The sequence below is a fragment of the Trichomonas vaginalis genome, chromosome III, assembly GCF_026262505.1.
Source record: "Trichomonas vaginalis G3 chromosome III, whole genome shotgun sequence".
NCBI classification, from domain to species: domain Eukaryota; phylum Parabasalia; order Trichomonadida; family Trichomonadidae; genus Trichomonas; species Trichomonas vaginalis.
In genome coordinates, this window is record NC_067205.1 from 2,755,868 (window position 1) to 2,782,710 (window position 26,843).

The 26,843-nt window shown below is 33.8% G+C and overlaps 17 protein-coding genes and 4 pseudogenes across 21 annotated transcripts, besides 4 other annotated features; 6 read left to right on the forward strand and 15 right to left on the reverse strand.

The window, feature by feature from the left end:
- Nucleotides 1-21,218: part of a mobile genetic element that runs on past the window's edge.
- Nucleotides 428-670, reverse strand: TVAGG3_0629340 (uncharacterized protein; the record flags this gene model as incomplete). Its single annotated transcript, XM_051240725.1, has 1 exon — nt 428-670. The coding sequence occupies one exon, from the start codon at nt 668-670 to the stop codon at nt 428-430; it is 243 nt and encodes an 80-aa protein (XP_051087312.1).
- On the reverse strand, nt 720-1,190 carry TVAGG3_0629350 (uncharacterized protein; the record flags this gene model as incomplete). Its single annotated transcript, XM_051240726.1, has 1 exon — nt 720-1,190. One exon carries the CDS (start codon nt 1,188-1,190, stop codon nt 720-722), a length of 471 nt encoding a protein of 156 aa, XP_051087313.1.
- TVAGG3_0629360 lies at nt 1,221-2,792 on the reverse strand (annotated as a pseudogene). The gene has a single exon. A coding segment is annotated over exon 1 (1,572 nt).
- Nucleotides 2,820-3,248, reverse strand: TVAGG3_0629370 (uncharacterized protein; the record flags this gene model as incomplete). The annotated part of the gene is made up of 1 exon (XM_051240727.1): nt 2,820-3,248. The coding sequence occupies one exon, from the start codon at nt 3,246-3,248 to the stop codon at nt 2,820-2,822; it is 429 nt and encodes a 142-aa protein (XP_051087314.1).
- On the forward strand, nt 3,390-3,566 carry TVAGG3_0629380 (uncharacterized protein; the record flags this gene model as incomplete). The annotated part of the gene is made up of 1 exon (XM_001283756.2): nt 3,390-3,566. A coding segment is annotated over one exon (177 nt), but the record flags the coding sequence as incomplete, so codon positions are not given.
- On the forward strand, nt 3,591-4,448 carry TVAGG3_0629390 (uncharacterized protein; the record flags this gene model as incomplete). The annotated part of the gene is made up of 1 exon (XM_001292553.1): nt 3,591-4,448. One exon carries the CDS (start codon nt 3,591-3,593, stop codon nt 4,446-4,448), a length of 858 nt encoding a protein of 285 aa, XP_001292554.1.
- TVAGG3_0629400 (organellar and viral DNA polymerase type B) lies at nt 4,759-5,840 on the reverse strand (the record flags this gene model as incomplete). The annotated part of the gene is made up of 1 exon (XM_001291240.2): nt 4,759-5,840. A coding segment is annotated over one exon (1,082 nt), but the record flags the coding sequence as incomplete, so codon positions are not given.
- On the reverse strand, nt 6,358-8,378 carry TVAGG3_0629410 (organellar and viral DNA polymerase type B; the record flags this gene model as incomplete). The annotated part of the gene is made up of 1 exon (XM_051240728.1): nt 6,358-8,378. A coding segment is annotated over one exon (2,021 nt), but the record flags the coding sequence as incomplete, so codon positions are not given.
- On the forward strand, nt 8,471-8,944 carry TVAGG3_0629420 (uncharacterized protein; the record flags this gene model as incomplete). The annotated part of the gene is made up of 1 exon (XM_051240729.1): nt 8,471-8,944. One exon carries the CDS (start codon nt 8,471-8,473, stop codon nt 8,942-8,944), a length of 474 nt encoding a protein of 157 aa, XP_051087316.1.
- Nucleotides 9,233-10,060, reverse strand: TVAGG3_0629430 (KilA, N-terminal/APSES-type HTH, DNA-binding family; the record flags this gene model as incomplete). Its single annotated transcript, XM_051240730.1, has 1 exon — nt 9,233-10,060. One exon carries the CDS (start codon nt 10,058-10,060, stop codon nt 9,233-9,235), a length of 828 nt encoding a protein of 275 aa, XP_051087317.1.
- TVAGG3_0629440 (organellar and viral DNA polymerase type B) lies at nt 10,785-11,750 on the reverse strand (the record flags this gene model as incomplete). Its single annotated transcript, XM_001305494.1, has 1 exon — nt 10,785-11,750. The coding sequence occupies one exon, from the start codon at nt 11,748-11,750 to the stop codon at nt 10,785-10,787; it is 966 nt and encodes a 321-aa protein (XP_001305495.1).
- On the reverse strand, nt 12,038-13,123 carry TVAGG3_0629450 (integrase core domain containing protein family; the record flags this gene model as incomplete). The annotated part of the gene is made up of 1 exon (XM_051240731.1): nt 12,038-13,123. One exon carries the CDS (start codon nt 13,121-13,123, stop codon nt 12,038-12,040), a length of 1,086 nt encoding a protein of 361 aa, XP_051087318.1.
- On the reverse strand, nt 13,192-14,043 carry TVAGG3_0629460 (phage tail repeat-like family; the record flags this gene model as incomplete). The annotated part of the gene is made up of 1 exon (XM_051240732.1): nt 13,192-14,043. The coding sequence occupies one exon, from the start codon at nt 14,041-14,043 to the stop codon at nt 13,192-13,194; it is 852 nt and encodes a 283-aa protein (XP_051087319.1).
- On the reverse strand, nt 14,136-15,087 carry TVAGG3_0629470 (annotated as a pseudogene). The gene has a single exon. A coding segment is annotated over exon 1 (952 nt).
- On the reverse strand, nt 15,133-16,380 carry TVAGG3_0629480 (annotated as a pseudogene). Its single transcript has one exon. A coding segment is annotated over exon 1 (1,248 nt).
- TVAGG3_0629490 (protein of unknown function, DUF4106 family) lies at nt 18,493-19,116 on the reverse strand (the record flags this gene model as incomplete). The annotated part of the gene is made up of 1 exon (XM_051240733.1): nt 18,493-19,116. The coding sequence occupies one exon, from the start codon at nt 19,114-19,116 to the stop codon at nt 18,493-18,495; it is 624 nt and encodes a 207-aa protein (XP_051087320.1).
- Nucleotides 19,397-20,278, forward strand: TVAGG3_0629500 (uncharacterized protein; the record flags this gene model as incomplete). Its single annotated transcript, XM_051240734.1, has 1 exon — nt 19,397-20,278. One exon carries the CDS (start codon nt 19,397-19,399, stop codon nt 20,276-20,278), a length of 882 nt encoding a protein of 293 aa, XP_051087321.1.
- Nucleotides 20,477-21,013, forward strand: TVAGG3_0629510 (protein of unknown function, DUF4107 family; the record flags this gene model as incomplete). Its single annotated transcript, XM_051240735.1, has 1 exon — nt 20,477-21,013. One exon carries the CDS (start codon nt 20,477-20,479, stop codon nt 21,011-21,013), a length of 537 nt encoding a protein of 178 aa, XP_051087322.1.
- Nucleotides 21,218-22,520: a mobile genetic element.
- Nucleotides 21,298-22,424, reverse strand: TVAGG3_0629530 (annotated as a pseudogene). Its single transcript has one exon. A coding segment is annotated over exon 1 (1,127 nt).
- Nucleotides 22,521-22,551: 31 nt separating the features above from the next.
- TVAGG3_0629540 (uncharacterized protein) lies at nt 22,552-22,872 on the forward strand (the record flags this gene model as incomplete). The annotated part of the gene is made up of 1 exon (XM_001305496.1): nt 22,552-22,872. The coding sequence occupies one exon, from the start codon at nt 22,552-22,554 to the stop codon at nt 22,870-22,872; it is 321 nt and encodes a 106-aa protein (XP_001305497.1).
- Nucleotides 22,873-23,053: 181 nt separating this feature from the next.
- Nucleotides 23,054-23,078: a mobile genetic element.
- Nucleotides 23,079-23,105: 27 nt separating this feature from the next.
- Nucleotides 23,106-23,799: a mobile genetic element.
- Nucleotides 23,800-23,990: 191 nt separating this feature from the next.
- Nucleotides 23,991-25,277, reverse strand: TVAGG3_0629570 (WD repeat-containing protein family; the record flags this gene model as incomplete). The annotated part of the gene is made up of 1 exon (XM_001305497.2): nt 23,991-25,277. The coding sequence occupies one exon, from the start codon at nt 25,275-25,277 to the stop codon at nt 23,991-23,993; it is 1,287 nt and encodes a 428-aa protein (XP_001305498.1).
- Nucleotides 25,278-26,843: the final 1,566 nt, after the last annotated feature.

Genomic DNA, 26,843 nt, shown 5'->3' on the forward strand with positions numbered 1-26,843 from the left:
AGCTAATGAAACACGCTTACCGTTTGTATCTATTGCTTGTATAAACTTTCCATTATGTTTGTAGTCATAAACGCTCAAACTAACTTTACCCTTTCTCCCTCGTATCTGATAGAATGTATTTTCACGAGGAACGAAGAACAAGTTCTTGAACTCATGACCGTTGTAGTTTGTTATCTCAATAGTTTTCGTCATTTACATAAAAATAAAATAAAAATAAATGATATCACTACCTTCACGCGTATGAAAACATAGCACAAAAATAAATTTAGGTGAAGCGGTGAAATCTCACCTCTTTTTTCACCCGGTTTTTCACCCACAATAAAAAATAAACTTAAAAATAAACGTTGTCAGAGGTGAAAAAATAAATTTAGGTGAAGCGGTGAAATCTCACCTCTTTTTTCACCCGGTTTTTCACCCACAATAAATTTTATTCCTCACTGTCGTCTGCTTTCTCCAACTCTTCTAACTTCTTCTTAAGTTCAGCAATGTTGTCTTCATGAAGTTTAATCTTTCTCAAAATTCCTTCTTTATCTAATGGTTGCTTTATCTTTCTAAACTGAACTCTACCATCCTTCATAGTATGAATGTAAAAACCTTCTGGAATAGTTCCTGATTTAATGTATTCTACCAAAAACTTTTGTTTCATTGCTTCAGTGACTTTAGTCGTCATTTTACTCTAAATAAAATGTTCAAATAAAATAAAAAATAACGTTATTTTTTCAGTAAGGAAACGCAGGAGTTTTACGATTTATTTGTGGTGTGGGTTCTGGTTTAAATGTTGGAGTCGTTTTTGGAGTTGACTTTTGAACAGGAGTTTGTAGTTTCATAGGTTCAGGAGTCATTGAAGGTGTTGTTTGTGAAGGCGTTGGTTTTGACGTTGGTTTTGGCGAAGGTGTCGGAGTTTGTTTAACTTCAGCTACTTCAGTATTATTTACAACATTTGCTTTATTTCTTTTCAACATCATTACTGCTCCTGCTGTAGCTAGCAAACCTAGTGGGAGACCATATATTATATAGGGACTTGACCAAATGCTATTTTTGACAGGAGCTGGTGGAACACCTAACCTTGGTGAAACTGCTCTTTGCCATTGTGCAGCTCGTAAGAAATATTCAATAGGTGCTCCATAATCGTTTGGTAAAGTTTGTTTCACAGATGGTGAAGGTTCACGAGAGCTTGATGAAGAACTCATTTATAAGCTTTAAAAATAAACGTTCATCCTTTATTCCTCACTGTCGTCCGCAGCTAAGTTATAGTCATCTAATCTTATTATTGGTATGCCTGACTGTCTTACTTGTATTGCAAAGCAACAATCCCTCATAAATCCAATAAGTGGCTTTGGTACATTTTCAGTTGCTAGTTCAATAGGTCCTTTAACAGACAATTTGTATGTTATTGGAGCAGTAGATGTTTGACCTTGCTGGAAGCAAAAGTCCACTTCTGTTGGAAAACCACATAAGAAATGTGTGTTGTCATAGCTATCCCATTTATGTTCCACACTACCATCATCCACCAATGACCTCATAACATCTTCATTAAATCCTATCATATCATTGTTTGTATTGCAAGCGTTCGCAACCATTTCATAAAATACAGGTCCATATGATTTTTCAGGTTCTGCAGGCATATTTCCATAAGCTCCCATGGAAAGCTGAAGATATTTAAACTTAGGGTTCTCAAAATTAACATAATAGTTGTCTTTCTTTTTAAATAGTGCCCAAATACTTTTAACATTAATAGGCGTATAAGCTGCTGTAAATGTTGCACTTGAACTATCTGTATTCTTTGAGAATGAACCGTCCATAGGAATCCAATCCATAACTTTAACAGGAAAACATAAAGCCTCGTTTGTATAATGTTCTACAAGTTCTGTATAAATGTTAGGGTCTAAAGAGAATGATTTGGATGAATGAAACATTCATTAAAATCCATCTTTGTTCGAAATAGTTGCTGGGTTACAGTTGTAATATTAACTGTTCCACTAGCTTCTATTGCCTTCGTTATCATAGTGAATGGTTCATTCCATGGAACAAATTTATTTGTCGGTGGATTTGAATCTGAAGCAAATGCAACTTTAAGAGTTGGATTGAAAGCAATGATATCATTTACAGATATAGATGTGCATTGTAATGCGTCGCTACTGAACTTTACTTTAACTGAATGTTTCCTGCAAAAGCTGGAATAAATCGAATAGCTTCTAATGGAAGGAATCTTCTAACAGGAATTCTTAAACGAAGCTTAAAATCAAATGATTTTCCTGCTGTAATTGGACCACTAACAATTTGTCCTGTTCTGCATGTTCCCGAATGACTCCATACATCTTCATGTCGAGTCTTTGAAAAAACATCTACTTTCTTTATTTGTTCGTAGTTTGTGAGTTTGAAGTTATATATGCTTCTTCTCTTGCGTTGTCTTGAGAATATATGATACGACCATTTGCAAGGATTTGATATCCAGCAACTGCATAGAAAGCGTCATCGAAACCAATCCAAAATCCTGGTGGGTTTGTTTTATTGGAACCTGAACCAATTTCTTTATCTACAATAAATTGACCTTCCATTTTATACGTAATGAATGTATTGTAAAGGTCCAACATATTTTCACCAGGAGGTGAGAGATTGAATGTTACCCATGTGTTATCTTTAGCAGTTCCAGGTTGTGATGGTATCTTTGCGTCAGAATATTTTCTATTAGTGTCACCAATTTGAACTGCATTGTCTATGATATCGAAATATGAGCGAATCTGATGAATATGCTCTGCTGGAGTAAATTCGTTTAGCTGTTCGTTTTGCATGTATTTACTTCAGATAAAAATATCTATTTACTTCATTATTCTCACTCTTCTTCTTGGTATTCGTGGTGGAAGTTGTTTTTTGACATTTTCAATGAACTGTACATTCTCTTTTGTCTCAACTTCTTTCACTGGTGGGTCGGGGTTCTTTGACTCGGTATGCTTTTCAATGAAATTCACGAACTTTGCAATAAGCTCTTGGTTCGTTATTGAAAGTACATCTGACTTCTTTTCTTCTTGTTCTTTTGGTGGCTCAGTTTGAACAGAAGGTTTTATATGGGCTTCGCCCTCGGTGCCATGCACCTTAATGTTGTCGCTCTCTGCATTCGCTAATGGAACCTTTCTTTTTCTTACATATATTTTACCATCTTTACTCTGACTTACATAATAGAAAGGATGTTGTATTCCTCTGGCGTCATTTAATATAATAGACTCTCGTTCTGATTTTGACAAGCTCATTTTACACCGGTTAAAGTTTTAATTTTGTTTTTTATCTGCAGTCAAATGACTCAGACAAGCCCTACGGACAAGACCCAAGGGGTCATAGATGTTGAAGCATTGAAGAAAGAAATTCGTGAGCAAATTTTATCCGAACTGAAGGAACAAAAACAAGAACAAAAGCCAGAGAAACCAAAGAGAAAACTTAGTGAAAAACAACTTGCTGCATTAGCTGCTGGAAGACAGAAGAACCCACGTTTGCTGGCGAAGAAAGCTAGAGAAGAAGCAAAAGCAAAGGAAGAACAAAAAGCTAAAGAAGCTGAAGCAAAGAAAGAGTAAATGGTTTATTTTTATCAGAACTAAATGTATAGACAAATACCTTTATCTGTTGCGTTCAGTAGTGAAAACCCTGACGTCAAAATAAAGGGGAACAGAGTAACGTTTAAGTTTCCAACAGACTGGATTGTGAACATAAATGAAGATAAGTACATTGGCATAGCATCTATGTATATAACACGTGCTTTCAGAAAGGTTGACTTTATACTTCAAGTCGAGATAGAAAATGACGAACAGTCTTTAAGTGCCCAAAACATTCACATATACAAATACTTTAAAGACGATACAACATTGTTGCAATGTATGATTTCATTTAATGAAATGTTCGAGAAAAAGTTCAACATTGAAGTACAAACTTTACAGCCTTTACGTGAGTTTCTTGCACAACTGAAAGAAGAAGGTAGTCGGCCACAACTTATAGACTTTCATTATGAATTTAATGAAAATGAAGATGGAACTCATGACTGTCAGTTTGTTATATATTCACCATTCAATGAAGTCGCTAAAAAGAAAGAAAATCCACTACGTATAAGATTTCAAATCTCTGAACCCAATGAAGACTTCAAGAATGTTTTCAATTATGATGCAATGCTTCCGAGGAAAAATGAATTTTCAAAGATTGTAACACCTGGCATTTGGGATAGAAAGCAAGCTATATTATATTCAAACTTAAGTAAGGGAGTTGAAAATGAGTTCATTGGTCATACAAGAACTTCACCACTGCCAAATCCTAAGTATTACAAGCTTACTGGCTTCAATCGTGAGTTTTGGATAGATATGTACTCCACTCATGACCATAAAGCACCTGTTTTGCTACCTCCAGATGGGAAAGATTGTCTTTACATCGAAGCACAACTGTTGAACTCAACCATCGCAGTATTGTAAATGACCTCATGGGCTTCGCCCTTGTCGCTAGCGGCTTATTTTTATTACGAATGACCTCATTGCTGACAAAAATAAATGACCTCAGAACTTCAACTTACGAATAAAGCTTGTTTTAGTCGTTATTGAGAAGTTAAACTTCTCTTCAAAGCAAGGTTGACATGACTTACATAAGTCAAATCCAAGCTCTTGACCATCATGAAGTGCTTTGTAAAGTTTCATTAAACTGAACTCAGAGTCTTTGTCATATGTTCCAACAGGTATGTGAATGTTCTTATCTTCATTGTAATAGCATTGTATAGCTTCAGGAAACATTTCATTAGCTGTTAAAGCAAGGACGTCTTGTTTGACACCTTTGCAACGTGCATGGAATGCAACTTCATTTAAATCGTTAGTGAGTAAGTCTATGTAAGTCTTCTTTCCACAAAATATTGACTTGTATGCTAAACTTTGTTTTCCAGGTGTTATTTCTGCAAAGTCGCTATGAAATTGACCTAATGTTTTACCAATAAGTTCTCTACCGTATCTCTTCTTAAATTCTTGAGCTAAACGTGGTATGTCTTCATTGAAAATATGCATGCTATCACAGTCCTGGTAAAATATTTGAAGACCCATGTCCTCAGCAGTACAGAATACTTCATTCATTATTCTCTTCGACATTGATAGAATATTTACACCAAGTGGACAGAAGTTAAAGTGTCTGCAAATGCTTTTCGTTAGCTTGAAAATAGTTTTATCCGAACCAGCCAAACCTTCGAACTTCACTATATGGTTGTAATTTCTTATAGCATATCTTATAGCATCTTTGTCATCTACTATGGTTATTTTTGACTCAATAGGAGATAGAATAGTTTTGCCATAAATACTGTTCAGAATGAGTTTTATAATTTCTTGTAATGGGTTTTCTTCTTTCTTATACTTTAACCTTAACTCAAACAACTTCTTTACTTCATCTCTTATTCTAATATCTCTGTTTCCATCGTAATAGTATCCTTGCAACACTTCACATTTGACACCTTGATATTTTATGAGGTCTTGTAATGTTATATGGTCAACATACATTAAACAGCAAGTGTTTGAACTTCTGGGAACGTTAAGTTCTGGATTTAGTTCAGGGTCACAAACTATTAAAGGAAAGTGTCTGGGTATGCCAATCTCTGTTATCTTAATGAGAACAAAGAAGCCTGACATAAACTTTTCACCAATGGGTTCCTTTTGGTCGTCATCGAATAAATGCTTTAACAAATATTCAGAACTTAACATCTCATCCTTCAATACTTTTGGAATTCCTTCTAAAGTATACAATCTTGCAATTGCTGATGGATATAATGAAACAGCGTCGAAGTCAGCAATGAGTTTCTTTTTGCTCTTTTGTTTAATGTTATCTGACAACATACATCTTCCACATTGAATGCATCTCGAAATAAATTCTCTTGGTTTATTTGAGAGGTCATAAAGATTTCCATTCGGGAAGTATACTCTGTTCTCAAATAATTTGTTAGCAATTGAACAAATACTAACGTAGTCATAAACGTTTAAATCAAACTCTTTCAATAAGTCATTGCGGAACTTTACAAAACCTTCTCTTAAAATTCTTACATCTTGTTTGCAGTAAAACGTGCTATATTTTTCTAAGTCGAAGTGGTTCTCATCTATTCTGCAACCTTTGATGGAATCTATGTTCTTCATGAATGTATCTGCATCCTTGACAAACTTACATGCTTCAGAAATGACACCAGTTCTGTTGTCATTTGCTAACAAAGTACTGCTGTAGTAGTTGTATGGAAATACTTCTTTCGGTCCTGTTTGTAAGTTAAACATAGCAGGAAATAGTTTAAGCTTCTTATTTATAACACTGTAAGAGTCTTTTATAATAATTGCCCGTCCTTTATATAAGCCAGTTATTTGCATTGTTCGTGAACCTTTAATGATGGGAGTTCCTTTCACTTCTGTCATATGTCTTAAGATAAAGTTTATGTCATAGCTGAGGTTATGGAAATATATTAAACTCTTTTCAGGAAGTCGTTCCAAAAATTCTGTTGCACAATTCTGATCCCAAATGCTTTGACTCACTGAACAATTTTCACTGTCGTAACAGATGTTAAAAGCTTTATGAAAGCCGTCTGTGCTACACTCAAAGTCAGCAAAGAAAACGTGCTCAGGTATGAATTTACATTTAGCTTTATTTACTTCTTTTGACTCTGCTTTCTTCTTCAGTTGTACACAATACTTTGGAGCATACGTCCAATCTTTAAATGGTGCAAGGTTCTGTTTATATAAGTCAGTCGTATATGTGAAAAGTTCTCCATAAGAAATAGGTTCAAAATATTTGCACTCCCACAATGTTTTCATAACATCCCATAACGGTGTTGTTCTATCATAACGAACTACATATTTATCTTCTCTCTTTGTATAAATCTTCATCTGTTTCTCAATGTTCATTCCACCACAAGCTTTGAGAATTTCTTTATAGTTGCGAATGAAGTATGTTGTCATTGGAAGTCTTTCATTTAGCATGTAGTGGTCTTCAACAAGAAGTAAGTCAATAGTTCGAACAGTTTCATATTCTTTTGGTATATATCTCTTTATTTCATTATGTCTTGAGCCATTGAAATAACCAATGGTAGCATTGAATGCTATGCTTGTTGCGTCAGAAATTTCCTGAATCTTACTTTGTGGAAAGTCTTTAACACGAATGACTTCTCTCATGTGGTCAATAGTTTCTTCATTTACTCCAGCCTGAATGCAAGCATAAACGAAACAATTGTCTTCTGTCATAAGTGTTGCAGTTCTTTTGTTCAGTTCATTGAAGATTTGGTAGCGTTCAAGATTTATAGGTAACGTGCAAAGATACTTCCAGAACTGACCGCTTCTCTTCTTATAAAACTTCTTTTCACCATTATCTTTCCAAAAGCTTTCTATAAGTGCTGGGTTTCCTGTTTGCTTAAGAGCTTCCAAAATGACTTTCTGGTCATTTGTCAGTGTGCTTTCATCTCTATATGGTCTCTTTTTTGGTTTGCCTTTCTTTACATCTGACATCGTTAAGCCTTCATATTCTGTTAAATCATACATCTTTATTTCGGTAAGATTCTTTATGTTTGTCAAGAAGAAGTCATAGTGCATTTCAACAATACCTGCGGCATTTGCTTCTATCTCTGATATAAAGTTCTCCTTCAAGAGCTGATGTAGTAATGTTCCAATATTATTGAGGTTTAACGTAGAACATTCATACTTTCCACCAAGTTTATAACATACCATCCATCTCTGTTGTGAGTTTATTTTAATCTTCTCTAAGAGTCTCATGAAAACCTTACCGATATGTTTGTGTAAATATTCTCTGTTTGGTTCATCTAAAGCTTCGATGTTAAAGTCAATGAGTCTATTGCCTGACTTCACATTCCTCTTCCTATTCTCTTCATCTTTCTTTAACCATCTCTCACCTTCTTTTGGTTTGTCGTCAATGGAACGAATGACATTATTAGCTTTGCGAACTTGTTCTATAGCACTTTTAAACATCTCTCTTCTCTGTTGTTTCAGTGTGTCATCTCTCTTTCGTGTTTCACCAACGTTTGAGTTCGTAAGTTCAAACATCTCTTGACGAACATCATGTGAAAGAGCTTTACGAGTATGACCAACGTTTGCATTTGTTATGTCAAACATTTCTCTTCTTACTTCATGAGGTATTGAACGTCTATGATATAAGTCAATAGCAACGTCATTTAAAGGAAAAGTTCTTGCATGGACTTCGTCCTCGCCGCGTTGCGGCTTTATGAACTCATGAATTCTATCATAAGTTATTTCACCATTGTAGTCTTTAATGAAGTCAGCGAGTGATTTTTTGTTTGTCGCGTAATGTTTTGCAACATCTATGTTAGCTTCTGTAAGAAGTTGTTTTATTTCCGAGTGTTCTAACTTAGACAACTTCCGATACATCTTTAGTAGGAAATAAAAAAATATTTTTTGAAAAAAATTAGATTAGATTTTTTTTAAGTTATTTTTCAAAATAATTTAATATTTTTATTTTAATGAAACACATGCAAGATTGCAAGTTCTTTTCATACAATGCTCTCGCTAATGCCATCAAGAATGAGTTCAATGGTGCTTCAAACGTTAATGTTATCTTTAACAAGAAGTTTGTGAAAGAATCTAAGTTTGGTCAGTATGTCAGACCATTAGCTATTGTCATTGACCGCAAACGTTATACTTCACAAGAGTTAGCAGTAGTTTTGAAACAAAAGGGTTTCTTCGTGAATGTCAAAGATACTCATTATACTGTCATAAAGAACTCCAACGTTGACTTCTTCAGTATTGCTATGAATCTTTCCGAACAGAAAGAATATAAGAAAGGTGAAACATCTGTGAAATATTATCCTTCATCTCTGAAAACAATAACGAACAAAGATGTTATACAAAAGTTCTTACCAAAGGTTGAAGAAGCTTATATTGACATTGACGAAGGAAGTGAAATGGTTGAAGAAATTGACCCTGACGTCATTTAAGCAAAAATATATTTTCGGTTAGTCTTCATATCGATATTTTACAACAATTCCCCAATGTATAAATTTTTCATACGCTTTTTCATAAGCTTTATATACCTTCAGAAATTTTGCATAATCTTTAGAAGCATTTAGATATTGTTTAAATGCTTTGTATGTCTTCAGAAATTTTGCATAATCTTTTACATGTTGTTCGTTCTCTTCTTCTGTCATGAGTTCCGAATATTCTAAATTCATGCTCTTTTATATGAGATAAAATTTATAAAAAATAAAATTAGCTTAGATTTTTTTTCATTCTTCCTCTTTGAAGTTGTCGAAATATTCTGTTATCTTTTCTTTCAGTAATGTTAAGTCTTCTTTGAATGTAAGTATTGTGCAACCTCTAATATCATAATGTGTTTGAGGAAGTGTGTCTTGAACTATCTGTTTAACATCTTCATTAGGTGTCATTGAAATCGGTAAGTTTTCACGATAGAACCAGTTTCTGTCAGATTTATATATTTTAGCGAGGTCATAAAAGCTCTTGTTGTTTCTTCTGACTAAATGCAACATAACCATATCTTTATCTTCTTCATTCTCCAACTCTTCAGTATATATCATATACTTATAACTCTTTTCCTTTCCTTTTGGTACTGAACGTGGTATTCTTTTCTGTATGCTTTTGTCTTTGGATTCAATGACTTCATCTTTTGCTTGAAGTTTCATTTCCATATCTTCACGTTCTGCTTTATATAGTTCATCTAACATCATGAAAATATAACAAGCATAACGAGGTGAAGCCCACATTGCTACAGCATTTACTAAAAGTCTATGAATATAATAACCTTTCAAACCAGGAGCCAAATTTTTGCGATTTTCGTACGGAATCTCTTCTCTCGGTTTTCCGAGGGAAGCAATCATATGAGGAAATTCTTCTAAAAGTTCTTTTGACTGTTGGTTTTCAAACCAATGATATGCTTGCTTTGTAGAACGAAGAGCATTCATTATACTTTGCACCTGGTACATGTCGTCTTTGACAGAACGAATGAGTCTCAATTGTTTGTTATACTGTATGTACTCGTATTCTTCATTTATGGCTTCATGAACGATAGCAATTGTTGTGTTCTCTAATGTTGTCATTACTGTCTTTACATACAAAATAAAAAAATAAATAAAAATAAAACTAACGTTATTTTTAAAATTTGTGAAAACTCAACGGTTTGACACGTGCCATATGTCATTTTACTCAGAATTTTGTGCTGAATTCAGCAAAAATATATTTTTAGGTGAAGAGGTGAAATTTCACCTAATTTTTCACCCCTTGAACTTTTTATAACATTCGGTCATAACTTCATCAATTTCATTTAAATCACGATTTAAAAACTCATTGACTTCATCTTTAACCGTGTCATCTTGTAATAAGAATATTTTCTTTAGTTTCATGTCAACATCCCGAACAGCACAAAGGATAAAATCATATTCATTTCTTCCGTTAAACATACTTTTTCTTTCTCGTTCATCGTTAAATAAATTATTGAAAATATAAACAGCGGTGTAAAAGTTATGTACTGTGTTAAATGTTGAAGCTTCACCTATTTTAGATTTTAGGATTCTTTTAGTAAGTAAATTGTTATCGTTCTTTCTCTTTTCCTTATCGTTCATGTCGAATCTGTCGAACCACATATCCTGTATTTCATCGAATTTACGAACTATAGAATCCGTCATTTCCCTGGTTAATGAGGGGTAATCATTATTAATTTTTTCATATAATTTGTCCATATGATTTTCATCGACGTTTCCGGAAAGCATTTAATTAAAGCAAAAATATATTTTTAGGTGAAGAGGTGAAATTTCACCTCTTTTTTCACAAGCATTTTACATGAATTGTACGATGGATATTTGAAATCCTAAACAGTTTTGTAGCTTCTATTTCTTCGCTGAGGATATCAAAAGTTTTAACAACGCCGAAAGTCTCTTTATATTTCTTCTTGACGTCAGACAGAAGGAAATCTTCTGCTGTTGGATAGTTTTTATTAAGAAATGCCAACATATCCATTTTATCTTCTGCTGGCTTTTCTGCTTCTTTCTTTAAGTCTGCATAGTCGTTTCGCATTCTTTCTATCTCTTTGACTGAGTAGTTATATTTTCTTATTGCTGCCTTACATTTTGAACTTTGCGGATTCATTTTTGCGTTATACATTGAAACCTTACCAGCTAAAACAACTAAGGCGTCAATGGTTTTCTTTAACTCAAAAGTTGTTGGTTTTATTTGTCCATTCCATATTTTACATCTTTTATCTTTATTTCTTATCTGCCATACACATTCAGCAACTAACGAAACAAAGTTGTCGTAGGTCTTAAATTCTTCAGATTTATATATGTCAGAAACATTCTTATATACCATATCGCAATCTTTGTCCATAACCTTATGGTTGCAATGAAAACCAAGGAATTCATAATTTACTTTACGTATGAACTTCTTTATTTCTACTGAGTCGGTTGTTTTTACTTCTATTTCATCGAATTCAGGAATAGTGAGCTTTTGTTGTTGGATTTCAGGCAATTTAGGCAAATGGTCGATGAGGTCCTGCATTTCATAAAGATACTGTTCATTTGTTTCATCTTTCACACTACATTCTAAATTACTTGTTAAAAGTTCTTGCTTTATCTTCTGGATTTCTGTTTCAAAAGTATATGAAGAAGGAATAAAGCTTTTCATCTCTACCAACATTGACGTAGGATTCATGACTAATGAATTTGGTGCTGTAGTTGTGGACAGAGTCCCGCCGTTCGCGGCTTGAATTGTTGTTGTGCCGATTGTTGAAATCATATCTTTTATACAAAATAAAAAATAAATAAAAATAAAACTAACTTTATTTTTTTCTATCTTAAGGAAATTCATGAAAATTCACGAGATCCCACGGATCATCTCGCCACTTAGCGGCTGAGGGTGAAAAACCGGGTGAAAAATTAGGTGAAATTTCACCTCTTCACCTAAAAATTATTTTGACGTAAATTTACAGTATTTATGAAAACATTAATATATAAAATAAATGAAAACATTAATGATATCATGTCTGTTCTCGTTCATGTCTGATTTACATCTAATGAAAAAGTTTAGATGAATTTTCTTATTCTTTCTGGCATATTTTTATCTTTCCAGTACTCCCGCTCTAATGGACCCAGATGAGTTGGTTTAGATTCTCTCAAGTTCTTAGATGGTATAACATCTTCAACGCCTCCTTCATATCTTACTTTATAAGTGTCATCGTTTATGTTGTAGCCAAGTATTTCAATAACCACTCCTCGCTTTGCTTCGTCAATGGTTTCAGCAAGTTTGCCATTACTACTTTCGACTAATTTATGACGAGGGTAAAATGCAATGGAGTCGTCAGCAGCTTTTATAAGATATCCATTACCTTGCGTAGAGTCTACGATATAATAATTTCGACTTAACCTTAAACGTTTCTTTGTCAACGGTTTGTCGTCAAGAACTACACGAACTTTTGTACCAGGAATGAGGGTAAATTGTGTTGAATTTCTGATATTTTGTGTTTGGCTTCGTTTCTTTTGTATATACTTTTCTTCTTGTTGTTGTGTCATTGAATTTGGTGTATGTCCTGTTGTAGAATGTGTTGAGGAATTATATACTTCGAGAAAGTGTTTCATTGTTTCTTCGGTAAAGTCTCGCTCTTGGTTTAAATCTCTGAGCGTTCTTATGAAGCGGTTAATGATACCGAGTATGTTATGGTTATGGTCTTCAGTAGTGTAGTGAGTTATGTTATGCTTAATGAGAAATTCTGTGATTTCGTTGCTGAGGTATGCACCGTCTTGGTCTGATGTTAAAGTACTTGGGTTATGTTCTGCTACAAACTTTTGTAAAACTCTTAACACTTCACGAGTTCCTTTGTTCCTCATTGGATATGCATATGCTTTACGAGTGTTAACATTTATGAAGATGAGGAATGGTTTATGTCCTCCTTTTCTGCTTTGAATGAGAGTATCAAATTGGTATGCGTCTGGAGTGTTGGAGTAAATTGGTAAAAAGTAGTCGTAAGGGTTTATTTTTGTTTGATGTACAACATTTTTGTCAAAGAACCTTTTCACTTCAGCTCTGTTAGTAAATCCCCAACTTTTTGCAGCTTCATTGAATTTCTTAAATGACCTCCATGGATGTTGTTCGAATACTTCTTTCAAGCTCATTTAAGTAAAAATAAAGATTTCATTGAACTCGGTAAACCTAGACCCTTTGAGTCAAGGCTCAAGCGCGTTCATTGAACGCGGTACCATGCGAATACAGTCATAAATGGTGGCATATAATCTGCACCACTTCCTGTTGGATTTGTTGTGAAAGTGTGTGAATGATTTCCTCCTGGTTCAGTTGGTCGAAAAGTCTTTTTTGCTGAATTGTTATAAGATGGAGATAAAACGTCATTGCCAGCTTCATAGTCTGAGTTGTATAATGGGTGGTCTCTTAATGAGTGGCTATGATCGCCAGAAAAGTTTGTAGTTCCTGTGTGCTTATGTGGTGGAAGATTTGCTTCTAAAATTTTCTTTGAACCTCCTGTTTGCTTTGAAGAGTTAGCACAATAGAGGAATTTATCTACAATCTGTTGCCATGTACCAAAACCTAAAACACTTGCCGGATTTGTTGAGTTCATTGACGTATAAATAGAGCCTATAGGATATATGGTTTCAAGAATCTGAGTCTTCATTGTTTGAAGTTCATGTTTAACATTTATAAATCCATCGCCGTCTACAATATTTATATTGTTTGTTATTAAACCATTAGGAAAAGTAGGAGGATAAATATTTTGTTCAACTAAAGGTGTACCGTCTCTTCCTGTTTTTGTTACTTCTTCAATGTATGCATTAATTTCTTTAATCCTGATTGTTTGAAATTCTTCATGCGTATGGTTTTTGTCTGCTTTTCCATTAACCGCATCATTTACTTCTGACTTCTTCACATAATTTTCATCTACCCATTCCTTTGCTTCTTCTGTATAACTCATTGCTTTTGTATCATAACGATTTAATTCTTCATCTACATATATTTTGTCGGTTTTATTGGCTAAATCAACAACCATATCTCTTAGGTTAGTGTGCATATCTTCATCACGCATGCTTGATGAAGCAATAGCCCAATTCAATATTATCTCATCAGCTCTAATAGTTGTGAAGAATTCATGTGTATGATTTTTGTCTGCTTTCTTATCTAACATTGCTGGTAGTTCATGTGTTTAAAGTTTCTGACATGTCCTTCCATATTAGTGCATTTACTATCTAAACTATTAAGAGTATCTTTTACGCTTGTACTTGGATTCTCTAAAGGTGCACTTGAACCAAGGGTATAATTCAATATTATGTCGTCTGCTCTAACAGTAGTGAAGGATTCATGTGTATGATTTTTGTCTGCTTTACTGTCTAAAGAAGTTTGAAGTTCCTTTATATCGGAGATATTGTGTTTATGAGATTTCAAAACTTTGTTCATTGCGTCAAGTTCATTTTTGTCAGCTTTACTTTTAATAGCATCTTCAAAAGTTATTTTTGCCTTAACTCTCAAAGTAAATCTTGGTTCAACTAATACACCGTTAACAAAGAAACTAGAGGCATAAATTTCAGCGTTATAACCAAATGTTTGTGGTGCTATACCTGTGTCATACTGTACAGTACAGCGTATGTCATAACCTTTAGCACGAATGTATTTATATCTTCTTTCATTAACATCTTTTGTCTTCACTTTTTCATCCTGTGTTAAATATCCATGATAATCCGTTATAATCTGTTCATCTGAACTTATATAATGAACATGGTTTTTATCTGCTTTTTGTGAAAGAAGTTCAACAACTTTTGCTTCACTTATGTTACCAGTGTCACTTTCATTTATTTTTGTCAGCATTGCGTTCAAAACTTCATAAAGACTAACTACTTCTTTTGGTTCTTGAAACAATGAGTCAAAAGTCTTTCTTAACATTACATCTTCAACTGTTATGACTGAGTCAATACCTTTCTCTTTTATTGTCTTAGCTAACTGACCTAAAACAACGAACATATAGTCTAAAATATTATCTTCAGTGTTAAACACTATACGTTTTCACGAATTGTTGTGTTTGTTGCTGTTAAAACTTCTTTAAACTCAGGATATATATTCAGTAGATTTTCAACAATTGTTTGAACCACTTGTCCTCCTTCATCTAAATCTCTTGCTGCCATTAAAGGATGTAAATTAATTGGTTCAATAATTCCGAGACGAGGGTTGTAAGCAAGTCCGTCGAACATATTTTTACGTTTGAGTGCCCAGTTAGTTAGTTTCTTTGTATTATTGTTACTTTACCCCATAAATTTTTGAGACCGTCAAAGAAACTTCCTGTATTTCCATGTAATTTAGCAAACTCAACATAAAACTTCATGCTATCTATGCCACCAAGAAAAGCCCAGAGTGCATCTATCTCACTTTGCATGGTTATAAGAGATGCAGTTGTTACACCTGATGAAAATAAAGTAAACAACCACCCTAACCAACTCTTACCTGCTCCACTTTGTTCTACTTTCACAAAATCACTGATATGACTTTTTAAGTATTCTTTCGTAAGTAATGTGTCTCCAGGTGTAACGTCTCTAACGATATTATCTCCGTCAAAAGTCAATGTTCTAACTTGTGTCCGTGCAGCCTTTATTTTAAGACATGCATAGTCTGGTGTTTGAGGAGCAGAAGGCTCGATGTATGTAATTTTAAAGAAATCGTCATAATTTTTCTTAAAGGTTTCATATGTTGTTTTGAATGTATTGAACCTCATTATTATATCAAGAAGTTTTGTCAATGAGTCAGCAATTGCTTCATCTACTGTTGACGTTTTGAGTTTTATTTCTGCTGAGTCGTTTATGAATGGTACTTGACATTGAGTTGTATATGGGTCAAATCCTGTAGGACCCAAATGAAGCAAGTAGTCTAAAATATCACGAACAGACTTTGAGACAGTTGTGTTATCTTTCATGACGATTTCACCATTTACAATGAATGGCATAGTACATGAAGTTATTTGTGGGTCAAAACCAGAAGGATTGAAATGAAGCATATAGTTCAGCGCCTCATACACTGACTTATACACTGTTTCATTATTTTTTGACACAATTTCACCATTTTCAATGAATGGCATTGTCGAAGGAGTTGTTTTTGTATCGAACCCTGAAGGATTGAAGTTAAGAATGCTTTCAAGAGCTTCATATACAGACCTATAAACAGTTGTGTCGTTCTTCATGACAACTTCACCATTTACAATGAATGGCATAGTACATGGAGTTAAAATAGGGTCAAACTTTTCATAGTCCTTCCATGTTATATATTTCTCAGTATTTCCATCAGAAATAACAATATATTTGTCAGTAAGTGTGAGAGAGTATTGACCAAAATATAAACGTTTAGCTCTGTCAGCTTCATACGCATATGCAGCTATACTCATATTTTAATGAGAATAAAATGTTGTTCTATTTGCAAAGTACAGACCCAAACGAATACGGGACAGTAAAGCTACAAACAAACTTAGGTCTACAGAATGAGGCGCTTGCATTCAGAATGGTTGACTTCAATACTATCGCTTCATTCGTTATAACAGATGAAACAGATTTCATGGAGCTTGAAATAGATGGAAAGAAGCACGAAATAAGATTTCACAATAATGTAGAATATAAGATGGAAACATTAGCTGGAGTGTTAAATGCTCTCATAAATACTACAATAAACAAGGATAACGGAGAAAACTTAATGAATGTTAAACTTATTGCAGGAGTTTTGAAGTTCAGTTATGCGAAGGAGTTTAAGATAACACGAATGAGTCATAGAGTCAACTTCTGGGTGCATACCATATGACATTTCCTTTGAAAAGTGTTGACAAAACGATTGAGATGAAATCTGTTCCATACGTATGTTATGGCAATTGTTTGTACATTGAGTCAAAAATAGCTAATGTCACAGGTATTTCAGGAGTTAATAGTAAAGGTTCAGTAGAATATAATCCTTCTGTTATGCAGTCAATTCAATGTTCATTCCAAACGTTCCTGTCATAGTAACTCATTTAGGTAAATGGGTTCGCATAAGTCCACATAATTTGAAAGATATGCAATTCAGACTAGTTGACTTTCAAGGCGAGCCCGTAGTACTGAAGGCACCAGTGCGAATGACTGTTGAAGTTGACTTTTTAGAAAATATTAAATGCAACGGCTTACAAGAGAACTCAGAGCTAAAAATATAAAGTATGAATGTTATGTATTAGGTCATGAACTTTGGTTGTTGCTGTTTGATGAAACAAATGAGTTAGTTATGTCAGTCAAGAGAACAGAAAAAGGCGTCAAAGGCGCCGAGCGCAAAGCGCTATATTGTGTTAGTGAAAATTGCACCAAGTCAATAAGATTAGGTTTGCATTATGAAGATGAGTTCAATAGTGTTGAAGAAGTTTTGGACAGATATTACAAATTGCTAACTTGAAATTTTTTTTGACTAACGGCGCAAAGCGCCAAGACCGAAGGTCCTGACTGTTTTAATTTACTAAAACATATTTCAAACAAAGCTTCTAGTAAGTAGATAGTTTTGTATACTCGTTCGAATATCTATACTTAAACTCAACTCCTGGAGTACCTGGTATTTCAATGATGCGGATGTTACCTATTTTCATGAATATTGGCGTTTGACCACAGCATTCGATTTCAGGGTCGAGATAGTCAATGACACATTGCTTTCCTGTTATTCGTGATATAATATTTTCAAGGTCCTCCTTTGTTAGAATTATTTGGTTCTTACTTATAAGATTTGTCAAAAGCTTCTTATCGTCTTTGAGTAAGATAGTTTGATATAACTGAAGAAGGTAATGGTCTACGTTATCTGAAGGATTTGTTTGAACATTTGTGTAAGGATTGTCGTTGACTTCTCTTGAAAGAACTTGGTCCGGTGGTGGATACTCTAACTTAACATCTGATGTAGCGTTAGCGTTTGAAGCTGAGTTTAAATTCACCGACTTAAGTTCTGGTTCTTTGTCTTTCAAACATTCTGAACTATAGTTCTTTATGACAATATTGTTTGTCGTTCGTGAGTCAACATTTGATGTTGGTTCAATTGGAACATTAACGGCACCAGCTAAGATGGATTTGCTTCTCATTTCATATAGAATAAAAACCTTTTATATGTATGAAATGAACAATATACTCGACAAGGGTTTGAATGTAAAGCTAACGAATGAAAATATTGTTGAATTCACTGAGACAGGTGCTGTGTATAAAGATGTAGAACTACTGAACAAAAGAGCAAAGGGAAGAAGCAGGAATATGAACAAAGGGTGGAAACCTATAAAAATTTATGTCAATGATGGTTCAGGAGGTTCAAACATAAAGTATGCAGAAAGTTATAGAGTTTATGCTCTCAAGGGAGAGAAGCCTTCATTTAAGAACAGCTATTCTAACACATATCCTCAAAAGTTAACGGATGGGGAAGTGGATGATATGAATGACAGCAAAAATATTAACAGAAATGGTGACAGAGATGCATGGAATTTGTTTACCATCAGTCAATTAAAGCATAAGATTTAAAACAATGTTGGTCGTTCCCATGGAATATTTTTGACTTTAATGGTATTAGTCATGATATGAATCTCAAGGTATGAACGAGGAGAGATGAGAGACTTATATGCTTCCCAAATTTCTTCAAAAGGTAATGTTATACCTGACTGTTTCCAAATGAGTTCAATGTCATAACGTGAGAAACCTTGAAAGATAACGAAGTCAGTTATGAGACGTTTTATGTTTAAAGCAAGGAAACGCCATGTTTGCATAAGTATTGCTACAGTTAAATGGTAATGTCTGACTTTAGTAATGATGTTAGCTAATGGTGAGTCTGGTTTTGACACTAAACCTTTTCCGGCGAAGTCGTCACAAACGAGCAGAGTGTTTGAAGGATACTTTTTGAAGGGGTATTTTGAAAGTTTTGACAGAATGTAGTTTGTAAGTCGTTTCATATTGTAAACTCCTGAGTACTGACGTAAGTGGTGTTTGTCAATAATTCTTTCCATCTCCTCAGAGGTCTTTTGCATTCCTGACTGTATGAACTCTACGATGGCATAATATTTTCTCTTACATCGAATGTAACGTTGAAGAAATTCAATGAGTTCGCTATCTGGAACTTTAACGACAGATGCTTGAACTTTACTCATGAATGTTTTCGCTGTTGAATCCATAGAGTCTGAAGTTGCTGATATAATGATTTGGTCATAATATGAATCTTGACCTAAACGCTCTGTTATGAGTATATGACGAATGAGGTTAAATGTCTTTCCTGACCCCATCTTTCCACAATAGAAATACACACCATTTGAACAGAATTCATAATCTTTGCTGAAAGGAAGAATAAGAGAAGAGTTAAGTTTGTCTGTAGTTTCATTCATGTCTTCATCTACGTCATGTATTAAATGCTTCATTTTATCTCCATTAAAAATGCAAGTCAGAAATATTCAGAACATAGCACCGAGTCTAACTGACAAGAGTATAAAGATATACTATGAACACGTTATGATGAAACCAACCAAAATTCAAGAAAGTCAGTATACTTATGAATATCCAAGACACTGGGTAGAGTATGTAGGAGGTGAGAAAGCTATTGAAATAAGACAAGTTAGAAGTATTCCAGCAGGAAGAACAATATTATTGAAGAACTTTAATGTTTTGAGGTATAATGATGAAACAAAGAAGCAAGATAGTTTCCCTGTTGCTGTGTATGTGAACCTAGACACAGGAGATGACATGAAAGTTTTTAACACAAAGCTTCAAACGGTATTGAAAGAACAACTTATAGCAGAAGGACACCCATTACCTTCAGAAGTTAACATAGCATATAATTTTGAAACAAATGCAATAGATTTTAAAATCGTCTCTGCAAAGAAGTCAGGTTTTACATTTAATGAAGCAGATGTATATTCGGATGAAAACTTCAAAGCTATTGCATGGTTAGATAATGACGATTGCTTTAAGAAAATATTTAAATTCAGTGACTCAAAGATGTCAATAGATGTACTTCGTGGAATGTTACCATCGACGTTTACAGTTGAAGGTTCAGCGGGATTGCTTACAAGATTGTCAATTGGTGGCGTTTGGTCTTGTGAGAACATTGTTATAAAATCCAGTATAAGTGAATTTGCTGAAGAATCTATATTATGTCTTTCAAACTACATGTATTCGCCACCGAAGCATTATAGTATAACAAACTTTGTCAGTAAGTTTAACATAAGACTTGTTGAACCTTCTTCAATGAAAGATGTTGTGCTACCTAAAGATGGAAATGATGGGCTCATTATTGAAATGATTTTAATTGCATATTAAATGAGTTTGTTTTTGAAGGTCATTCATGATGAAATAACTGTTGTAGAAGATGTTAGCAATTGTTCAGACATTTTGAAGCGAATAGATGAGATAAGAAAGAAGTTTATGAATGAGAATGTTTATGTTTCATTGACTTTCTCCAGTAACGAGAACTTTTATGAGATAATATTGAAGAGAGATGATTTTAATATGGTGTAAATGGTAGCTTGGGCAGCTTTAGGCGCAATGGGAACAAAAGCATTAGCATTTGGAGCAAAAGCACTTGGAGCTTATGACGCAGTAAATAAAATGAGTGGAGGAAGAGTTTCAAAGACATTAGACGCAAATAAAGGAAAGATTGGAGGCTGGGTTGCAAAGAAGTTAAGATTAAATAAAATAGGGCTCATAAATAAAGCATCCAATTTGGTTGCGACTGAGTCAGAAAATGCTTTAGGAAAGGACGATGAGTTTGCAAAACACGCAAAAGACTTTAATGACCAGATGAAAGGTGAAACAATGCATTTAAATAGAGTCGATGGAACTAAAGAAAATGTTTCTTCTCCACAACTTCCACCAGTAGTTCTTCCGTATGGTCCCTATGGAATGTATGGAAACCCTTACGAAAGACCATTTGACCCATTGACTGGTGGAAGTAATTGGTATCATTATGGACGAAGAAGAAAGACAGTCAAGTTGGAGACGGACGTAAAGAAAGCAACTAAAAAGAAACCAAGGAAGAGAGTTATAAAGCAATGAATTCAACGGGGTGAAAAACCGGGTGAAAAAAGAGGTGAGATTTCACCGCTTCACCTAAATTTATTTTTTCACCTCTGACAACGTTTATTTTTAAGTTTATTTTTTATTGTGGGTGAAAAACCGGGTGAAAAAAGAGGTGAGATTTCACCGCTTCACCTAAATTTATTTTTGTGCTATGTTTTCATACGCGTGAAGGTAGTGATATAGGGTGTCCAAAGGTGTGTTTAGCACAAACCTGAATACTGCGAATAGAAATAAACAAGTTACATATATATAAAGTTTATTTAAATATAATCACCATTGGATTCAATCACGCGTTCGCAGCGATCGATCCAGGCTTGAAAGACACGCTTTAAATCATCATGAGAAAATTGCTCAGATTGCTCTCTTACAAAATTTTCAAGATCATCTGGACTCGCGAATTCGCGTCCTTCAGCTCTCTTTTTTAGCGTGCCGAATAAATAAAAGTCAGAGGGTGCAATATCAGGTGAATAAATTGGGTTTGGAACAACTTTGACATTGTTTTCCACCAAGTAATTCATTACCTTATGACTTTTGTGAACTCTTGAATTATCAAAATGAATTGCAAACTTTTGTTTTTGTTGTTTGGATTTCTCAAACTCATCAGAATTGATAATTTGAGTAAGAACATTGTCAATTAGATACTGAGCATTCATCGTATTAGGTTTTTGAAGAATATCAATTGCGATGATGCCATTCACGCCCCAAAAAACCGACAACATCATCATTGGTGTGTCAATTTTTTTCTTCGGGAATGTTTGCGGATTTTCATCCTTCGGGATCCACATGATTTTGGCTTCTGTTGCATATTGAAACCAAGACTCGTCCCCTGTTACTAAAAAGCGAAACTTCTTGGATTGATACGCACCCAATATAGAGAGGAGCTCTTTCGAAGATTGGACTCTAGATTTTTTTTGAACTGAATTAAGGTTGTGCGGAACCCAACGTGTATACGCTAGTTTGTAGTTCAAATAATTGTGCAGATAATAACTGACTGTTGTACGTGGTATCTTTGTCATCTCCTTTATCCTTCTGAGTGATGCTCTTGGGTCTTCATCTAGCGCTTGAAGAATTGCTTTGATTTTTCTTTGATCCGGCGATTTTTTGTCAATTTTTATGATGGGCGCCTTTTTGTTCATGAAGTGATACATCCTAACATGATACGTTACAGTGGAATAGCTAGGAGCATCCATACCGAAGCATTTTACCAATGTCTCGTAGATTTTTTACAGTCTTTGCATTTTTTTGCAAGAGCGAGGATGTTTTCTTTATGATTCATTAAAAAAATGAAAAAAATCCCGCCAAAATTTCCCGCGAAACCGCCTCTTGTCTCAAAATTCATTTTATATCCCGGCATGACGCCAAAATACAACATGCTCATCATATACATATATTCATATTTTTTATTATATATTTATAATCAGCATATATCTCCTTTAATAGTCTCATATAGAGCGCTGTGCTAAACGCACCTTTGGACACCCTATATCATTTATTTTTATTTTATTTTTATGTAAATGACGAAAACTATTGAGATAACAAACTACAACGGTCATGAGTTCAAGAACTTGTTCTTCGTTCCTCGTGAAAATACATTCTATCAGATACGAGGGAGAAAGGGTAAAGTTAGTTTGAGCGTTTATGACTACAAACATAATGGAAAGTTTATACAAGCAATAGATACAAACGGTAAGCGTGTTTCATTAGCTTTGTCAAAACTTACTAACATTTATTTTGACAGTGACTTTGACCTATATGAAGAAGAAAGTGAGTCAGAAGATTATGAGCTGTTATGTGAAGCACAGCAATGGGAGGAGTTGCAATACTTTTGTAAGTGAGAACGTTTATTTTTACATTAGTGAGGTGAAGTGGTTGGCGGCTTTGTAAATATTTAAGGTTAAGTTAGTGTTGTCGTTTGCGTTGTAAAATATACGTTAACGGTTTTGTAAAGTGTCAAATTCACATATAATGGGTAAGATGGAACGCGGTGCCGCCGTACCCTTGATATGTTTACTAACTCTTTTAGCTAAAATTTGGGTTTGCCAAACTATTTTCCGAATTGACATCCTTAATGAGTATAAACCTTAAGTGATGATATATCATAGTATCATATTCAAACTAAGTGAAAACGATGTTTATGATTATAAGGTTATCGAAAACATAAAAAAATAATACAAAATTTTTAAAATCCGGAAGGGAAAAAGTGCATTTATCTCAACATATGAGGCTTGAAAATAAACTTTGTTCTGTAAAACTTTTAGTATAACTATTGAAATTTTGTGTTTAATGTATCTCACTGGCTTAAACACAATATTGGAGGACTAGATACAAATCTAATTAAACTTTGAATGAGACAATTTCGACTGGAAACCACTACCATTGGGTTTGTTCCATAATGGCAATTAGCAGAATCCAGTGAGATTGTAGTGCAATCGGTCTTAGTTTTGAAGTTACCCACTAATTGCATCTCGACACTTTTTAACAAGTGCCAAATGTTTTCTATAAAATATCTAGTATCTTGTACCTATATATCATTCCTGCAGTATCAGCCCCTGCCATGGAATAACCAGGGACTAGATAGGTCCGCAAGTTCGAAAATTGCGAAACAGTTTTCTTCAAACTGGAAGTATCCAAGACCTCAATATCATAGAAATAAAAACCTTAGTATATACACTACTAATTTATGTTTCAATATCATTAATATCTTTACTACAAATGAAGTTATGAGCAATACTCGAAATCGCGTCACCTCACCTTCCGGCACCCTTAATTATTGAGAGAGTTTTTGAAAAATTTATTTTTCTTCAATGAAATCGATTATTCTTTGATATATATTATTACATAAATATGAAATTATTATAATTTCTAAATTTGTAATGTTTTTTTAGTATACTGATTCCATATATATATCACATCCTGGTATTGAAAAACAATTTAACAAAATAACAGATTCATTTTACTGGATAGCTTTATAATCCCAAACGCAAACTCTACAGTCACCACTGCAAGTTACGAAGCAATCCTCGCTTGGATGGTGGTGAACCTGGAAAACTGTGTTATTGTGAGCTCTCAAAGTGAAAATGCAGTTACCTGTTTTTGCCGACCAGCATTTAATTGTTTCGTCCTTTGACCCTGTGAACAGGAGAGAGCCGTCCCTGGAAAAGCAGACTGTGAGAACCAATTCGCTATGCCCTTCGAATTTGTGGACCATCTTTGGGAATGTCTGCAGTTTCCACATAGTAGAGGTCTGATCTTGAGCGGTAGTGGCAAGGTAATCGTCATCGAATGATAATTCTAAGCCTAGTAATATGGAATCGTGCGGTTTTATGATCATGGGGGCTTTGTCATCAAGTTGTGCGCTATAAAGTGCTACATTGCCCTTCATAAAGCCAACTGCGATGAAAGATCCATCATGGGAAAGGGCAAATGTGACCATGTACTCATCTTTGTTCTGGCAGAGCTGAGATTTCGTCTTAATGACAGTAAATGTCGATGTATCCCACATGCAAATCATTCCATCGTAACTTCCGGAATATAATTTCTTCGAATCTGGAGAAAATGCTAGCGATGAAACTGTATTTGTGTGGTTTTTAAGTGCACGCATTTCTGATTGTGGATTTGCTACACTAAAAACGTAAATATCATTATTTTTACCTGCAAGGGCGATATATTTCGAATCAGGCGAGAACACTAAAACACGAACATATTGTTCATTCTTTCCATCAACGATCGGAATTGATCCTGTACCAACAAGTGAACCATCTGAAGAGTTCATGATAAAAAGCGTTTTAGCATCAGCAAATGCGAACAAACGTCCATCTGAGCTATAATTAACAGCGCAAATGACAGTGTTCGACGAAAGACAATATCGGAGCGAAACATTATTATTCTTTTTAAATTCTTCTGGAGCGACAGACCAGTCCATAGTCACTTGCGATAGCGGATTTCCTTCATGCGGCTGTGAAATGTGTGGCTGTGGTTTTGGTTTAGTTTCAACAGGCAGTGTTGCTTCAGCTTGTGTCACCGTTGTATTTTGTTTTGTCACAAGAAAGGCGAGATTTTTCTTTATTTCCTTAAGCATTTCAATATCGTCTTTGTTTTGCTGAATGATGATTTTAGATTGGGAATTTAAGAGTTCAAGATCGAGAGTTTCTTCCTGAATTTTAACAATTGCTTTCTGAAGAGCATCGAGATTTTCAAGGACCATTTTAGGCGCATCATATTCAGTATACTGTTGTGCCATATTACAGTTGGATATCAATGCGCTCAAATTATAACCGCTCTGCTTTTTTTTTTCGATGTAAACTGTTTACAAAAATTCCATAAGGAAGAAACATTTTTCCCGAAAATCGTTCCGATCATGACCATAGACCCATGGGATATTGATTTTGGCATGAAGGAATTGAATTTCACTTCTGTAATTGATATGGTAGATAGCCCAAAACATATGAATATGATTTAACTAATCAAATAGTATATTATATAAATATGCTAACTTAATTAAGATAAATTGATTGTTATTAGGGTATTATACAATTTAAGTTAATGGCATAAAATTCATAGGCTATATAAACAACAGATTTCCAAATAAATAAGATAAATAGAATCAGTAGGCTCCAAATATGAATGATATGATCTTAGTTTGAAAAGTTACTAAAAGAATAAAAAGATTTGTGAATTACGTTTTAATTTCAATAATTTTTATCAATTAATTATCACGTTATGATTTACATATCAAATTTAATTTCAAATATAAGTAAATATCAATATTCATTATTTGTATTTCAAATTTAAGTATAATTGGAGCTTTTGAATAAAACCATAATATTCCCAGCTTACATGATTATAGTTTATTATGTAATATCCGGCATATCAGGGAAATAATAGATTTGAATTCTTACTTTTGAGGATTTGACTGAAAATAGTATAATGATAATCGATCACTACAGAATTATTTTATATTCAATAAATCATTTTGCGTAATTGGTGGTTCTTATCATCTATCAAATTTCGTAAGAAGTCTCTTAAAAATCTTGGAGTTCTTCAAGAAACGATCATGTTCAAGATACATGTCGAGATGCTTTAATAAAATTAATCATAAATCGAAGCAAAACATCACATTTGTTAATAATTTCAAGTAATATATAAAATTCAAGATTATAATGTCTACTGAATGCTAACAAAAACGAACAAAATCTCATCTCTCGACTAGAACATTAATATGATGCAGTTTTTTGTTTAGATCTAATATAAAAATGAATAAAAACTTTACTTTTACACTTTTCATTCAAGTATTTTACTAATATAGATCATGCTTTATCAATGCTTAGTACTATTCTTTTTAGAATAAAGGATAATAAGAAAGATATTTGTGATTTAAAATAATTTTTTAAAATTCACCTTTAACTCATCACTCTGTGAGATGTAAAAAGCATTCGCATTACTCATTCTGCTTAATTGATCAACTCAAAATTCCAAAAAAAATTCAAAAAATCAAAAATGAAAATCAAAAAGTTGATTTTTCTCTTGAAAAAATCAATTTTCAAAAAATTTTGGAAAATCAAAGTATTGTATAATTAATCAAATCATCAAATGGAATCGTTTTTACTCATAAAAAACATCTAATTTTTGATTTGGATATCATATTTATTAAAAACTCATTCTATAGTTGATGCAATGTCATGATTGCTGTTGAAAATATTATTTCCATAACAAAATTCTTATTTTAAGATAGTAAAATAATAAAGTTTTTATTTCAACAACAACAAGTAAATAGATGAATGGAAACGTACTACATTCGCATAAATGT